The sequence below is a fragment of the Crinia signifera genome, chromosome 7 (assembly GCF_055691185.1).
Source record: "Crinia signifera chromosome 7, ASM5569118v1, whole genome shotgun sequence".
Lineage (NCBI taxonomy): Eukaryota > Metazoa > Chordata > Amphibia > Anura > Myobatrachidae > Crinia > Crinia signifera.
This window is the reverse complement of record NC_139223.1, coordinates 104,035,339-104,052,502: the sequence shown is the minus strand read 5'-3', so window position 1 is coordinate 104,052,502 and position 17,164 is coordinate 104,035,339. Positions and strand designations below refer to the sequence as shown.

Genomic DNA, 17,164 nt, shown 5'->3' with positions numbered 1-17,164 from the left:
ATAAAGCAGGCAAGTTACTTGCTAACATTGTTAGAAGCCAGCGCTCCTCTACTAACTTCCTAAAAATTGTTTCAGATGATCATACGTTTACTACCTCTTCTGACATAGCAGACTCGTTTCTAACATACTTCAAAGACTTGTACACCACGCCCCCTGACAATGCACATTTGGGTATGTCCTTCCTTAGATCTGCAAGTTTGCCTATTCATACAGCTGATGAGAACGAATCTCTCACAGCTCCTGTTAAGGAACAGGAGATAACATCACTCATTAAGCGTCTACCTAATGGTAAAACTCTTGGCCCTGATGCACTAGTCGCAGAGTATTACAAATTACTATGCCCACATATTACCCCACATTTGGTAACTTTATTTAACTCAATTTTTTCTGGACATGCTCCCCCTCACACTTTTAGTCAGGCTAGGATTATTTTGCTTCCCAAGACAGGCAAAGACCGTTCTTTAGTACAGTCTTATTGTCCCATCTCCCTGTTGAAAAATGATCTTAAGCTCCTGACATCCCTAATGGCCCAACGCTTACAACTATTGCTCCCAAAACTTCTTCATTCTTCCTAAACTGGTTTCATAAAGGGTAGGACTTCTGTAAGTAATATACGTCAGGCAATAGCTGCTTTGAACCAATCTGTTAGGACTCCAAGGGGTAATTCAATGCTGGTCAGCTGTGACGTTTACAAGCAGAATGCACCGTCACTCAGGTCTTATAGGAGCTGCAGTGATAGAAAACTTGCCCTGGTGCCAGCAAAAGAGGGCAGCGTCACGACACGTCCCACAACCACTTGTACATTTGTCCTGATGACGGGGGGTTCGGCCCCCGAAACATTGACTGGACAGACCAGTGATGCAATAAAATCTGGTCTTGTTTCACCGCTGATGGAGTCCCTGAGTGCCCGTTATTCCTGATTTATCTATCTATATATATATGTATGTGCTGGTTGGCGGGCGGCACTCTCGGACCTTCAAAGCGTGTGGGGTGTGTCAAATGATAACCCTCACAGCCAAGTTGTGATACAATGTTTCGATTTATTATCTTCCTCAGGTACAACCTGACAGGCTGATGGTAACAAACTTTTATACATGCAGGTATCACCGTGTGCTGAATCACATGGGAAAGTGGTTGCGTCATCAGGGGCAGACCAAGCTACCTGTGATGACGTCATTATGTAAACGATACACCAAGAAAAAAACATGTGCAAAGGACAATAGTACTAATATATAAAATTATATACAAAACAATGTACAAAAGACGTTCTCAAGGAGTCACTATGTGAGTATCTTAAATAAAGAACTCAAGCGCCAGGGATCTAGAAAAGGTTAATGCTGTTAGTGCGCTGACTTATGTATGCTTGCAGTAAAAGCTTATAAATGGGAGTCAGAGGCCAGCTGAAGTACTGCAGGTTTGACACACTGGCAGGTATTCAATGCCGTGGGCAAGCGGCGACAACGAGCAGGGCTTCCTGCTTGCTGTCAACACTCACCCATCAGTATTCAACGCACCCACCTTCATACGCCAATTACCCCTCGCTCCATTTTTTGAGCGAGGGAGAATTGGCGTATGCGGCTCCAGAAGCAGCAAGACTCGCGGCTAAATACAGCGGGTTCGCTGCATTAGCCGTGGGTCTCGTTATTTGGGGGAATCCTCACCATCACAGGATTCCCCCTGAACGTTGAATAGGGCGAGCAGTTGGTGAGGGGGTTAAACAGCGAGGATCGCTGGTTTTCTGCAATACTCACTGTTTAACCTCCTCGCCGGCTGCATTGAATACCTGCCATTGTATCAGCTATAAAAAGCAATTGAAGGAAAGGCTTTCATTAAGCCCCCTAGGAGATACTGTATCTAACTCATAAATCCACTTAGTTTCTAGACGTAGCAGCCTATTAGCGCAATCACCTCCTCGTTTATCTTCCTGCACCATATCTATCATTTTGTAACAAAGTGATGTAAGGCTGTGCTTGTGTTTTACAAAATGTTGAGCTACCGGCTGCTCTATTTTTTTACCTTCTAATACCTTCTTGATGGCGCTGCGGTGTTGCGCCATACGTTCTTTAAATTGGCAAACCATTTTGCCAATATAGTAAAGACCGCAGGGACATCTCAGAAGGTAAACAACAAACTTGCTGCTGCAATTGAAGGTATGTTTGATCTTATTAGTTTTACCTGAGTGTGGGTGTGTAAAAGTGTCACCCGTCTCCAGGTATGAACAAGTGCATCCCAAACATTTATGGTTACTGGCTTTTTTGGTGAGGAAGTGGGTTACCGCATCTGTAGCAGGGTAGAAGCGATTTGTCTGCCAGACTGCTATGCTATTATAGGCCGCCCGGGAGGATGGACTCTATCTTTGTGTATTTTGGGTATTAAATTGAATTGGGTTAGGCTCCGATAGGGCCTGAAGGGTCTTTTATATCAATATAACCTTTAGACATACCTTGCAGAAGTGCTTCATTCAGCTGGCCCAGATATTCAGATGCTGGGTCCCGATATATATATATATATATATATATATATATATAGTAATTTTATTTATAGAGGACTCCTCAAGGCTTTCTCCAATAGGACTCATATAAAAGGCTAACTACTCCTCACCTCTATGAGGTGAAGTACCACCAGTAACTACTGATGGCCACTCGAAAGACCAAAATGCACGTTTGCATCGAATGATTTCGGCCCCGCAACGCAAGGCTTCAAATGGATCTTTATGCAAAACGTCCATTCGCATGCATTTAAGGATATTCGCTGGGTGAGGGGGGCCTTCGTGAGGACGGCCTTTAGTTGGCATGCAAAACTCAGAAATTCATAGCTTTGCCAGTCAACCAGAATGCCCTCCATACTACATCCATGTGACTATTTTGAATACATAAATATTTTCTTTTTTTTTTATTTATACATATTTTCTTTAAATCATCAGTACTTTTTATTTTAAATTAAGTGCATTGAGGCCTAAACAAATGTTTTCTATACATATTTTTCAAGACTCACCAATTAAGCTTTGATTCTCTTCCTCAGATGTTTGTTTGATTTCCAGTTGAATGTTGTCTAAAGGTGGAGATATGATAGGACTGGGTAGTACACTGGCAGCAAATCGAGCAAGTAGACCTAGTCCACTATTTTCCATGGGTGAGCATGTGAACTGATCTATATCATACCCAACATACTCTTCCTCCTCTTCTGAGCTATAATCTAACAAACAAAGAAAGAGTTTGCAATAAACATATACGAGTAATTTAACCATTTAAACAATGTTATAAGGTTATTAATATCTAGGGCCTAATTCAGGCCTGATCGACAAAGCTGCTTTTTTAGCAAATGGACAAAACTATTGGCCTAATTCAGACTTTATCAAAGGGCAAATTTATTCTTAAAATAGGCAAAACCACGTGCACTGCAGGTGGGGAAATGTAATATGTGCAGTGAGGTGTGGTGTGTTGAAACTGAAATCTTATTGCAGTGTAAAAATAAAGCAGCCAATATGTATCCTGCACAGAAACAAAATAACTCACCCAAATCTAACTCTCTGCACATGTTACATTTGTCCCACCTGCAGAGCACATGGTTTTGCTTATATTGAGAACAAATTTGCCCTTTGATAAAGTCTGAATTATGTACCATGTTGGCCTGGAGGTGGGTCAGATATAACAATTGCAGAGAGAGTTAGATTTAGGTGAGCTATTCTGTTTCTGTTCAGGGTAAATATTGGCTGCTTTAGTTTTATACTGCAATTTAGATCTCAGTTTAAATACACCCAACCCAAAGCTAACGGTATACGGTCACTAAGTCAACACTATAGAGATCGACATGGCTAAGGTCGAAAGGGTCGGTAGGTCAACACAAGCTTTAGGTTGACACTGGGAAGGTCGAAAGTCAAAAGGCCGACATGAAATTTTCACATTATTTTGAGCCGACTTGTGCTGACAGCCCATACTTCGTATCTTACCATCCACTACATTGGGGTGGGAGAATATAATGGTGTGCCCAGTACAGCAAGGCACTGCGCCCAAAGCATGGCGAGGGCAGCGAGCCATACCAGGGGATGCAATACACTGATTTGATGTCGGTATCAACTTACATCTAAATTCGGGATAGAGAAAACGTGAAAAACTCATGTCAACCTTTTGAATGTCAACCTTCCCATTGTCAACCTAATGCTTGTGTTGACCTTCTGACCCTGTCGACCTTAGCCATGCCGCCCTATTTCAGGACGGCATGGCTAATGATTAGCATATCATAGACTTTCATTACTGAATACTTAATATGCAGCCGATAGTTGTGTTATTGCTGTTGTCTGTAGAGACATGCTAGTACTGATATCAAGGTAAATATTTAAAAAAATAAAACAATTTCTGTGACCTAAAATACTGCATTTTAATTACATAATGGAATGTAAAACATCTAGAAAAGGAAAGTGGACCCGCAGAGGTGGTGGAACTCAAGTCCCCAAACACCAATCCCCTCCACCGATGAGGTGGAGCCTGAGCTAGTGCCAGGGTTTTTCTGCACTCCCTGCACACTATAAATGTGTACTCTACCTCCTATAATTTATACTCCAATATTGTTGCAATAATCTGCCATCCATTTTAAATGCTGCTGCTAGGCTGATCTTCCTAGCAAGATGCTCATCATCTGCTGGGGTGTGGTAAAACACACCGACAGTCGGGATTCCGACAGTCATTAGCCCGAGGTCGTAATCCCGACTGCACAGCGGGGGGAGTGAAACATAGCCCCTTGCGGGCACCGTGGCTTGCTGCACTCGTCACCTATTTTATTCTCCCTCTATGGGGGTCGTGGACCCCCACGAGGGAGCAGTAGGGATTCCGATGTCGGGGTAATGACAGTCGGAATCCCGACTGTTGGTGAGTCATCCGGCACCCCATCTGCTGATCCGCTCTGCCAGTCCCTCCATTGGTTGCCTGTATTTTACCATAGTCGATATAAAATACTTCTACTCGCATATAAAGCTATTAACCATACTGCATATATTTCTTTACTTATCACAAAATATCTCCCATCTCGACCACTCCATTCTGCGCAAGATCTGCATCTCTCTTCTGCACGGATCACTAGCTCCCATTCACTATTACAGGACTTTCATCGGGCTGCTTCCACCTTATGGAATGCCCTTCCACACACAATAAGACTCTCTACTAGCCTCCAAACTTTCAATTGTTCACTGGAAACTCACCTCTTCAGGCAAGCCTATCATATATAAGTACCACATGCATAACCCTCTGAGGCACTTATGTATTATATAGCTTCCCTTCTGGACTAGCAACTTGGTGGGACTACTATGCTATTACTGGTGCCTGTCCTTGGGTTTCCCTCCTATGTCCCTATATATTGTAAGTTTGTTTTATCACGATCTACAATTGTGCAACTCAATGGAATCTGCTGCGCTATATAAGAAACTGTAAATATATAAATAAATATTACGCCACACAGTAGCACAATCATTCACATTACACCACATGTAGTGTCCATGTTTCATATTACACCACATAGAAGTGCTCCTTATTTAAGTTACCCTACAAAAGGTACTCCTCACACATAATGCCCACAATAGTGCCCATTATACAAATAATGTCCACAGTACAGCTTATACACATATCTGCCTCTGTTCCCACTGCCCATGTCCCTCCAGTAACTCCATGCATTGTGTCCATCAAGAAGCTTCTTCTCCTCTCTGTGTCCTTCCATCCCCTCTCAACCTGTCTTCCCCATGTCAGTAGGGGTCCCCATATTATAGGAACCAGCACCGGGCTCTTGTGCTGGCCCTGGTTCCCAATATAAGGGGGACAAAATGAGTAGGGGTCCTCCGATTTTTAGCCATTTGTTGACAATAGGAGGCATAATATTCACCTTCTGCTCTAACAAAGATTAATTATTCCTTTTACTCCAACATGAAAACGCCAGTTTGCTGCATTATAAGTACCCCTGCAAAATTGTGAAATTCATAATTTGATACTATTTTTTTTCTCAATGGTATAAATGAATCTGTGCAGAGCAATAAATGCACTGCAAGCCATGTTACCATAACATTTAATGTGTAGTGCAAGCCATGATGCTATAACATTTGGCACAGTACAATGAGTTGGAGGGGAAGCAGCTGCAACATGCCGCTTATAACATAGCTTTCCTATAAATGTACATTGTACACACCTCCTTTGACCAAAATGTCACATTTTAGAAGGTGAAATTCCTATTTTATTAAGGCCATGGCATATATTTACTTGACTATACTTAATCGTCGCTGCAACAAATAGCTGTCCAAATGTTTAACTATTTATGAAGGGGAAAAAATATTGTGCAAATACATATTTAATGAATTCACATAATGTCATGTTTTATATGCATTATCCAGATAAAAGAATAAATACAAATGTATAGTACATATATAGTACATTTTATCTTCTCACTTTAAAGGGGACTAATCCTTACTACTAAACTGTATATATAGTAATTATCAATTGTACTGTAAGTTCTAAACTATGGGTCCATTTATTAACTTTGTAATGCTCAAGATATTATTGGCCTCCTGGTTATAAATGTCACACAATAGTTTAGTATGGAGGTGTAGAAATTATGTTGTTCAAGTTCCGAATGCTGCCATTTACTTGTGCAGCAGATCTTTTCAAATGAGTCGAAGCCCCCCCCCCCCCAAAGGATGGCGAAAGAGGATGCAGGTATACTTGCTTATCACAAATCGGGTTCCCTATTGCCCGCCTCTGGAAGGGTGGGCAAGCCTCCTGCATTCCCCTGGACCCTAAGCATCACCTCTCTTCCACCTGTGAAATACCGAGATTTGGTAGGGTGCCCTGCTAAAATGATGATTACTGTGATGGGGCTGGGTTTGATGAGGCCAAGCTCCAACCCCGCTTCCAGAAGTGCAGGTGAGTGTCTCCTCTCCAGGCTTCTCCCAGAGAGGACATTGACATTGTGGAGAGGATGCTAGTAGGGAGCAGAATATTGGCCAGAGGTTGCTGGTAGGGAAGAGTGTGGATTATTAGATTGACAGTGTCTAAATAGTCAGTAAGTAGTTCGATGCCAATAGGTCAACCTAGTTCAACATGGCAAATCTTGATATGAAAAAGGTTGACATGGTCAAAAGATCGACATAAAAAAAGATAGATACATGAACCATTACCATTCTCAATTGTAGTCCACATGGATGGTAAATTGTGAAAAAGTCTCAAAAAAGTCTAATATTTGTAAAAGATTCATATCATACTTTTTATGCAAATACTTTTTTTCATATCATATCGACTTATTTCATGTCAACCTTTTGATTTTAATGACCTTCTGACCATTATGTTTAAAAACAACGCACTAAAAAATAAAAATAAAAATGTAACAAACAATGGGGGAAATTTACTGAGATGTGTATTCCACTTAACATGTGATGTTGCTATGGGCAACCAATTAGAATCTACCTACTATTTACTTAGCACCCTCTAGAAGATAGTAGACAGGATCTGATTGGTTGCCTATAGCAACATCACATGTGAAGCAGAATACACATCTTAGTAAATTTCCCCCAATAACATAAAATGCAATACCAATATGTTTACAGCTTTTTTAAGAGCTTTTTTGCAGGGATCGAAGTTTTCTGTAGTGCAGTGGAAAGATAGGAGTTTGCATACTCCACAGTTTTCTGTAGTGCAGTAGGGAAAACTAGCTATACTTGTGGGAATTCACTGGTTCTCCCATCCTTCTGTAGCTGCAACTTCAGCGGTTCATGTGGCTTGTACAGGTACTTCCAGTATTACGCTAACGGACTTCCGGTCTCCGCTTGTTTCACCCTCCGACGCGTTTCATGCCTTGGGGGCACTTAATCATGGATACACACGTTAGTATGCGTGTGGTTTTTATTAAGGAATGTTTATCAAACTTTATTTATATTTGTTAAAAACTGAATCACTTCCTATTCAGGAAGTGGTCGTACTTTGGCGGCAACCCAATACTTTTTCTTTTACTATTGGTATTGCAACAAAAAATTAAAATAAAAAATTGTATATATAAAAAAAATTTGTAAAAAAACTTTTTTGTGTTTATAAAAAAACTTACATCTATACCAATGTTTAAACCTTGAGGGTGTAAAGTTTTGTTTCATTTTGTAATAATGATTTCACATAATCTCCTCCTCTCCAGTTTTTATTCACTTTTTGGATTCCCAGAAATTTTAATTTAGATGGATCTTGATTGTGGTAACTTAAACAGTAGTTTGACAGGCTGTGGTTTTTTTTATTGTCATCTAAGGGTATGAAACTTTTTGTTAAAACTTGTTTCAATTTCTTGCTTTTTTAAAGATTACTTTTGTTTTGTTTTCTGGTATAATCGAAAGTTTCATCAAGTTTTAAAATGTGCCATTGATCATTCAAAATATTTTTTATATATTGATGATCCCTGCAATGTTGTGTAATAAAACTTAGTTGGAAATCATTTTTTTTTCTTTCCTGGTTTTGTTTTTGATCAGGTCTTTTCTTTCTATTTTTTCAATTTTCTGGATCTCTGGGTTTTCTTAATCTTTATGCAATTTTGAAAGTTGTCAGAAGGTCGGTAGTTTTGGATTTTGTTTATATAGGTATTAAAATTCTGTGTTGGTGATAATTCCCATTTGTCTTCCCTATTTCAACATTCTTAATAGTTTTCCTTGGAATTCTTCCATCGGGTCGGTTTTTAATATGGTACTGTATACGACCTTTTGACCATTTTGACCTATTGCATGATGACCTTTTGGTGTCGACCTATTGACGGTCTATCTAGACACTGTAGATCTATGAACCAGAATCAGGTAGGCAGCAGGGACATTGGAGATTAGAGACAGCCTCAGGCTCCACAGACATGAAGCAGTGCTGCGAGAGTAGTAGTTGCTCAGAAGAAGCGGCAGCAAAGAGACCTTCCCCTGAAAAAATGGGGAACAGATTAGCGACTGCAAGAACTGAAGGATGCGAGGTGGGAAGGGGACACTGGGGAGAGGATGAGGGTAGGGAGCATAGACACTGGGGAGAGGATGCAGGGAGAGAGCACACAATGTACAGAGGTTACAGATAGGGAGCGTGGACTCTAGTGAGTAAATGCCACGCAGGAGCATAGACACTGGCAAGAGGATGCTGGGAGGGAATGTGAACACTGTGAAGAAGGTATGGAGGGTACATGAAAAATGTCTCTGCAAAAAGTAAAGCTTTTCAGAATTGATATGTAATGGAGACATGATAAAAGCCTCCAGAATACAGTATTACAATATATGGTTTTGCTTGTAAATGACTGCCACTTTTTAAAAAAAAAAAAACATCAGAATTTGACCTCTGTTGAACTTGGACACTACTACATATGCTTCCACATATTTTTCATAAGGCAGAAGAGTCAATGAGTAAAAGTTTATAGAAAACCCTGTGTCACTAATTCATTAATAATTTAACAAGGCAAGAGCACAACCTTCCCAAGAAATGCACAAAGAGAAATTTCTAAGGATCTAGGGAAGCACCTTGGCTGGTTAAAATTGATTCTTACAATCATAGTCTTTAGCAAAATAAATGGATTTGAAGTAAGGGTGAAAAGAAGAGTAATACTGTAGGTATGAAAAATAACAATAAAAAAACTACTGATTTTCAATATTTTGGAAAAAGAAAAACTAGGTAAAAAGAATGAATGCAACATAAATGTAACAAGAGGAGTACAATAAAATAAAAAGTTCTAGGCACTTGTCTCTGTGGTGTGAGAAACACTGGGTAACCAATTGTCTTAACTGTTCAAAAAGTGCATCTAATCTTCATAAAAAGAAACCAGAAACAACAGAACTACTTTGCTATAGATTGCACACTGATTCATTTGATGTTGATGTATGACATTTGCATCCCCCGAGTGCCCTGGTCATTATTTTTGAAAATGCAATGGAATTTAAGAATGGAAAAGTGTGCTGGACTGATAGAATGGATGATTATGCAAATCATCCATTTGCAGCCATGCGGGGATCACTGTGTGCGAGGGGGCAGCCATCCCTGCGGGTAGCGGGCTGCGTTTAGTCCACATGCAATGCTGTGAAATTCGCAGCATTGCGTGTACATCAGAATAAGGTCCATAATGCTGAGAAGAGGTAGAATTTGGGTGGACGGGGGACTAGTGGCGAAAGATTTACAGTAAGTCCTTGATGCTGCTATTTTGTCATACAGTTTCAGAGGGGAGGAGAAAGGGGGTAGGGAGAGACTGAACAAATGAAGATTTATGCTTCACGCTGCCATATTGTCATGCCCCCTCATAAAATGAATTTGTAGTATAGCCTAGCCTATGTAATTTTACCGCCATTAACCATATTGGTGCTGGCCTGTTGGTGCATCTACCAGAAGCCTGACCACCCCTTTCCCACACACATACAATCTGATGAATCCTTGCTTCTAAAGTATACCACTTTTTTATTTTTAAAACATATAATTCAAGAAGTGTCTACAACTTTCAAGTCATTTGTTGAGTTGCCTAAACCAACCAATTACACATTTACAGTACTTCCAGTATCGCCTTCTGTCCGGTGCTTCCGTATGTTCCCCATTCTGTCTATTCTTCTACCTATGCTCTGTTCTGCCTGTGCCTCTAACTCTAACATTATTCCTCTATGCCCCATTCTGCCTTTATCTGTACCCCCACTTTTGCCTTTGTGCCTCCTTCTTCTCAGTGCGATATTCTCTTTTACACATTCTGGCCCTATGTGCCTTGTTCTGCCTCTATCTGTACCCCCTTCTGCCTGCCTGTTCCCCTTTCTTCCTTTGTGCCACATTCCACCTCTATCTGTACTCCCCTTATTCTTCTTCTTCTCTGTAGCATATTCTCGTTTCCCCATTTTGGCCCTCTGTGCCTTGTTCTGTCTCTATATATACCCTCTACTGCCTCTCTGTGCCCCATTTTTGCTATCTGTTGTTTAATTCACCACTTCTGTATTCTCTCAAAGCTAGTATGTCACCCCCTTCTGTGTTCTCTTCCAGCCAATATGTGTAAACCCCTACCTCTGTGTTCTATCCCAGCCACTGTGTCATTTCCTACCCATGTATTCTCCTAGCCACTGTGTCACCCCCTACTCAGGTTTTCTCTCTCTCTCTCCACACCCTATGTCCTCTCAGCCACTGGCAACCCCCACCATGTATTCTCTATCAGGATATTATCCCATCTTCTGTGTTTCCTCTAAACCACTGTGTAACCTGTCTAGCCTGTGTACTTTCCCAGCTGCTGTATCATTCCAACCACTGTGTTCTCTCTCAATCAGTTTGTCATCCTCCACCCCAGTGTTCAGTTCTGTTGAATGCAGCTTCCCCATAAATCTGATCTGCTTACCTGATCCATAAGATCAGGTGCAGTTGCTCAACTTCAGTGTCTGTGTTGCACCAACTAATGCCATGAGGTCTGCATTTATTCATCACAAACTTTCTTGCCTTTGGCAGCCCAACTGAGGTGCATTAGCGATGGCTTGCACAGGTCTTGAGTGCCAGCAGGATTTGGCAGGATTAATTAGAGAGAGAGAATCATGCTATTTTATTGAGTCTTGCATGTGCTTGTACTCTGACAAAGAAAAATACAGTATATAGACTTGAGAGTTTCACTACCAATGCCTTTGCATGACTAACCCACAGTTTTAACTGGGCGAACTGACTTAAGCACTGCCAGGTCATTGTGTCCATGTACCAGTACCTAGCATTATCTACCACGCTGGTCACAATATACTAGACCTTTGGCAATTAAACCGCTGACAGAAGCTTTAGTAAATTTACCTCCCAGTGTCCTAAATCTCTGCCATATCTGAATAAGCAGTAAACAAGATCTACTGTAAGTTACAGTTTGTTGCCCATCCATTGCATCTCTGGACTCTGGATAGTTATTCGCCATCTTCAGATTGCTATTACAGTCACAGTGGTGTACAAATTAGTGCTCGTTCCCAATAGCACAGTAATTTTTTTGCTTCCATTAGAAGAAGGGCAATTAAGGCAGTGCAGCTACACAATTACGTAAAAAAAAAAAAAGCTAAATTAATGACGTTTCTGCAGAGATCTCACTATGTATCTAAATGGTACAGAGCAGCTACCATTTACAAGAAAAAAAGTTGACATTAATGATAGTCAACTACTGATTTAAGATCCCAGACAAACATTTTACATTCCATTAGGTTGCTTTTAAATTTTTTATCAAATCTCAGAATTATAGGACAAGTTATGATTTCCACTTAATAAGGCCATACATTAATTGATAACCATATCATGTCTGTTAATTAGCAGTATGCATAGATGTGCACATTGCAGAAATTAACTAGTTTAGATGCATAAAAAAAAAAACCAGAAGGCACAAATAAAGGTTAGCTCATGCTGTTGAATAATTGTAGCACATAATATTTATATCAGCAATGAAATGCTATATGTTAAACAATTCCATTTTTAAACTGCTACTACGTTATCAAAGATTGACATAAACGTGATGAATTGTGAAGCAATCTAGCAAGGGAAGAGAAAATATAAAGACAATGAACACAATACTGACCCATTAAAGATTTTAATACATGTTTTTTCACAATGTAAGGCAGAGCACACAAAGCAGGCTAGATGAAGGCAGACCATAGACAGCTAATGGGTCTTTTCTCACATCATTCGTGTCCTTCATCATATAAAAAAAAAAAAAGAAGAAACTCTACCTACAGATATAATACCTTAGTGGGTAGATGTACTATAATTAGATCAAGTAAACTACACAGATATATGTCATATACTGTATAAGTGAATGGCTGACAATAGATCTTTAATGAGGAATTTAATGATTGCTCCCTGTGCGCACATCCTAATTAATTTTAAGAGCATATACTATAAGATTGATAAATTATACTTAGTACTATAAAACATACCACTCTGGAAAAAACTATGTAAGTATTTAACAAGATAGTAAACAGCATGGTGATAATTTAATTTAGTTTATATTTACAGAGTGTTATAGCATCATTTAAAGCAAAAAAACAACAACAATGTGCTAATATATCTTTGGAATGAAGTAAAATACAAACATTGCATATTGCACTTGATTAAAAGGATATTTGCTCTAAAGGGTGCTATCAAAACATTGCATTACTGCAAAAAGTGTTACCATTTTTTTTTTAAATTTGGGAACACTTAAGTTTAAGTTTAATATAGATTTCAATAAGACTTCTTAATAAGACTTACCAGATATGCTCAATAACAAGTTTTCTGTACAACTTCTAAATCTCAAATGTACTATTACATTAATAGGAATATCAATTTTTTAAACAGATTTAATGTTATCCATAAAAGAAGCAGTGTTAAAATACAGGCTGGGTACAATGGTGTAGCATTGCCTACATTAAAAAATATATATTACTGGGAAACTCCGCAAATTACAAGAAAAATTGTTTCACAAATGTCTATTTGTCATTGGAAGTATATTTAACTATGAATTTGGTAAAAGTATAACATTGTGTTTTAGTGATTAACTCACAAAATGTAAACTAAAAAATGTATAATATTGAATCTGGTAGCCCAGACTATTTTATCCAGACATACCGTATGCCACTTAATTTGATTTACTGATAGAAATTACCTACTTTACAGAGATCAAGGTTCTGATGGCTTGTAATCTGACCCACGCTGTGCGGTGTCTGCCCTACTCCAGCCAAACACTTTGCTTCCTTAGAGCAGCATAAGAGCAAATGCAAGAAACCGATACAGACATTCAAAGCATCATGGGTAAGGGTCAGGGGTGAAGGAATGCTCAAGCAGCTGCAAGGAAAAAGCAAGCATTCTAAAAAAGTTTGGTTAATTTCTGCACATTTTTTAGTATTACAGAAAGTCGTTGCAATAACCATTACTCAAATATCCCTCTTCCAGTTTCAAAAATATAATTTGACAAAGTTTACAAATATTGTGCAAACAATGTAACATGTGACAGACAAAACAAAACTGCAATTAAGACTTTATTAAAATAGCAAAAGTAATAAAAAAATATATATTTGGTATCTTTGTATATTTTACATATATACTAGGATTAAATATAGGGATTCACAAAACTTTTTTTGTATACAGCATATTTAAAATTTGATCAGTCAAATAAAAAAAAACTATTACAACAAAATATTTTTTTTAATATTTTACTATAAAGCACAGCCTTGTTTTACAAAGGGATATTTGAACTATAGTTGCTGCAGGACAGCATCAGAATGTGATAATTCTTGAAATGATGCAGAGGGTAAAAAGAAATGGAAAATAAGCCGAATGAGAAAAAGCCAAACCTATATTAACAACTTAGAATGCACCAGAAGAGACACAAAGTACAATGGTTTTGTAACAAAAATTAATTTGGTATATTTAATAAAGTTTTAGAATAGAAATTACACGCCCACATGTTAGCATAATACAAAAAAAATTCTATATGGACTTTAATGCCAAGTAAGACAAATGCAGTAATAGGGCAAACTGATGGAAGACAAAAAACCCACTTAGACCCGAAAATAGAAACAGAAAAATAAATCTGAAAGTAAAGAAGTTGAAGCTGCAAAAAAAGACAGATAGCCAACCATCATCATGAACAACAAACGTTCCCTGTATCTCTCTGTGTTGAACTTTTGCTTTGTGTAATTAGTAACCTTGATCAAATGAGTCCTCCGTTGAATCACTGAAGGATGAACCAGCTTCTGGATCCTGCATAAATAAGCATAACTTCTTATTTCTGCTGACTGACTGCTTAGATTTCACAGTCCTATAGCATGAGGAGATGCTTTCATGAGAACTTCCAAGAGTCTTCATCTTTTGTGTCAGCATATTGCACATACTATACTGTATTGACTTGGACTGAGAGGGCCACTCATTTCTTATAAAATCATCATCATCTTCCTCTGTGTCCGTATCTGTAATAAAAATACATTTTATTTGGAAGATTTAAAAAATACAAAAACTTAAATGACAATAAAGCACTGAGGACATATCATACGCCTTTTTAAAACGTAAACAGTATTTTAGATAAAAAGTACACGTTCTCCAGATTTTCCATAATTAATTTTGTAAAAATAATAAGGAAAAAAGGAATGGTTTGTGGAGCGCTAACAACATAAATTGGTATGAAAAATGTTTCGATCAATTGGGTATCACAAATTTGAAATTATATTTATATTTATTTGTATCAGAGTGAAAGTCACTGGATAAAAATAACTAAATACAATATATGTAATTTGTGCCAAGGCAACTGCAATAAAAATAATAATAATAAATACAGTATATAGTAACAAAATGCGTTAGGTGCACTCCTGTTGACTGAGCTTTTGGGAACACCTGCACTTTATCCCCTTGGACCAGCTTGCACCAAAACCATCTTCCCCAGTCCATGTGGCGCTTCTGGATTCAATCATTTGGATAAACCACCACCTGCATACTCCTGGCATACCAATCAAGAGGCAAGCTCCATTCCTCAAGTGGATTACAAATATACAAGCTACCTCACCAGGGCCGGTGCAAGGCTTCTCAGCACCCTAGGCAAAACTTCAACCTACTCCCCCCCTCCCTCTCCCCCGCCCTGGGAAGGTGGCCAAGTCCCTTGCTTTTCCTGGAGGTCCTCTGCACCCTCCCCTTTGCCACCCACAACATAGTACAAGAAAGAGGGGGCAGCAATGTAGGATGTAAGGGAAAGTATAGAGGTGAGGTCTTAGAAGTTCCACAGCAGCCACCTGCATTAAGTACAGCAAGGATCCTCATAGACAGCCTTGATTTTTTGATTTGCAGACTTGGTGGCGCCCCCCAGATCCCAGCGCCCTAGGAAGCTGCCTAAAGCTGCCTAGTGGTAGAGCCGGCCCTGTACCTCACCCAGTCAGGTTTATGGCCCCCCTTCAAATCCAGCGCACATAATCCTGGACCCATAATTCGGGGACTCATCAATCATCCAACGGAAGCAATATAGGAACAAGCAGGACTGGTATAAGTATACCACATGTTTTTACTCATATTCCCAAAGCTCATACAAGTATATCAAAGCTGCTATATATATATATATATAGACTTCCGAGTCTCGGTCCGGCACCAGCAGGTATTATATCCTTCACTCCTCCATGAGTGCCCTGCCGCTTTTATAAGGGCCTTCATTTAAAGGTTCTTCACCATCGGATCTTTCCAATATTTTTAAAAAATAAAAAGGAAATTCTGTTTCTGGTCTTAGACCTAGCATACCGCCCACTCCCGTGTACCCCTGAGGAAGTCTCTTCGGAGACAAAACGCGTCGGGTCTATCCATGCGGTCTCAAAGATCATAATGTGCCAATGTTTTTATGCATATTTTTAATAAATGTCAATAAGAATGTTTGATTGTCTATCTGCCTAAATTTTGAGCACTTGACAAGGTGGTGGAAATCATATCAGCGCCCTCCACATTTCACTGTCTGGTTTCTGTTCTTATCTCCCACTAGCAGGGGAGATTTTGTGGAGGTAGTCGCTTTGTAGAATTGGAAGCGCTTTCAGGGTCAAACCCCCACTGCACATATATATATATATATATATATATATATATAGACATTGTAGGGGCTCTGCACACACTAAATTAACTGATAATAAATAGTGGAGATTTGGTTCATGAATTGATCAATGCATTTAAGCCTGCAGCCCCCTTCACGGGACCCCACTTTTCTGCAGGTCCTAACACTATCGCTGAAAATGGCTACAATACACATAGCTATCACATCAATGTTTGATTCCAGGCATGCTATCTGGTCTGAAGCTCACAGCACACTTTGCTTTTATAGGTGAGCAGCTACCAACACACCTGTCACTAATCATCTAGGGAAATGGTTAACATAGATGATTAGTGACAGGTGTGTTGGTAGCTGCTCACCTATAAAAGCAAAGTGTGCTGTGAGCTTCAGACCAGATAGCATGCCTGGAATCAAACATTGATGTGATAGTTATGTGTATTGTAGCCATTTTTCAGCGATAGTGTTAGGACCTGCAGAAAAGTGGGGTCCCGTGAAGGGGGCTGCAGGCTTAAATGCATTGATCAATTCATGAACCAATTCTCCACTATTTATTATCAGTTAATTTTGTGTGTGCAGAGCCCCTACAATCTGTTTAAACAATGTGGTCACAAGCCATAGGGCACCCCAAAACTAGGAAAGGTGAGTGCCTATGTTAAGTGTATATATA

General features: G+C 39.3%; 1 protein-coding gene across 4 annotated transcripts in view; it reads right to left on the bottom strand.

The window, feature by feature from the left end:
• Positions 1-17,164, bottom strand: part of TNRC18 (trinucleotide repeat containing 18) — a 351,855-nt gene that overhangs the window by 147,191 nt on the left and 187,500 nt on the right. For all 4 annotated transcript variants that reach the window (XM_083153575.1, XM_083153577.1, XM_083153573.1 and 1 more), the window contains 2 exons: positions 14,630-14,890; positions 2,995-3,195 (listed from right to left, as the gene is read on the bottom strand). In XM_083153575.1, the coding sequence (XP_083009701.1) occupies positions 2,995-3,195; positions 14,630-14,890 (462 nt within the window). The remainder of the gene's footprint in view (positions 1-2,994; positions 3,196-14,629; positions 14,891-17,164) is intronic.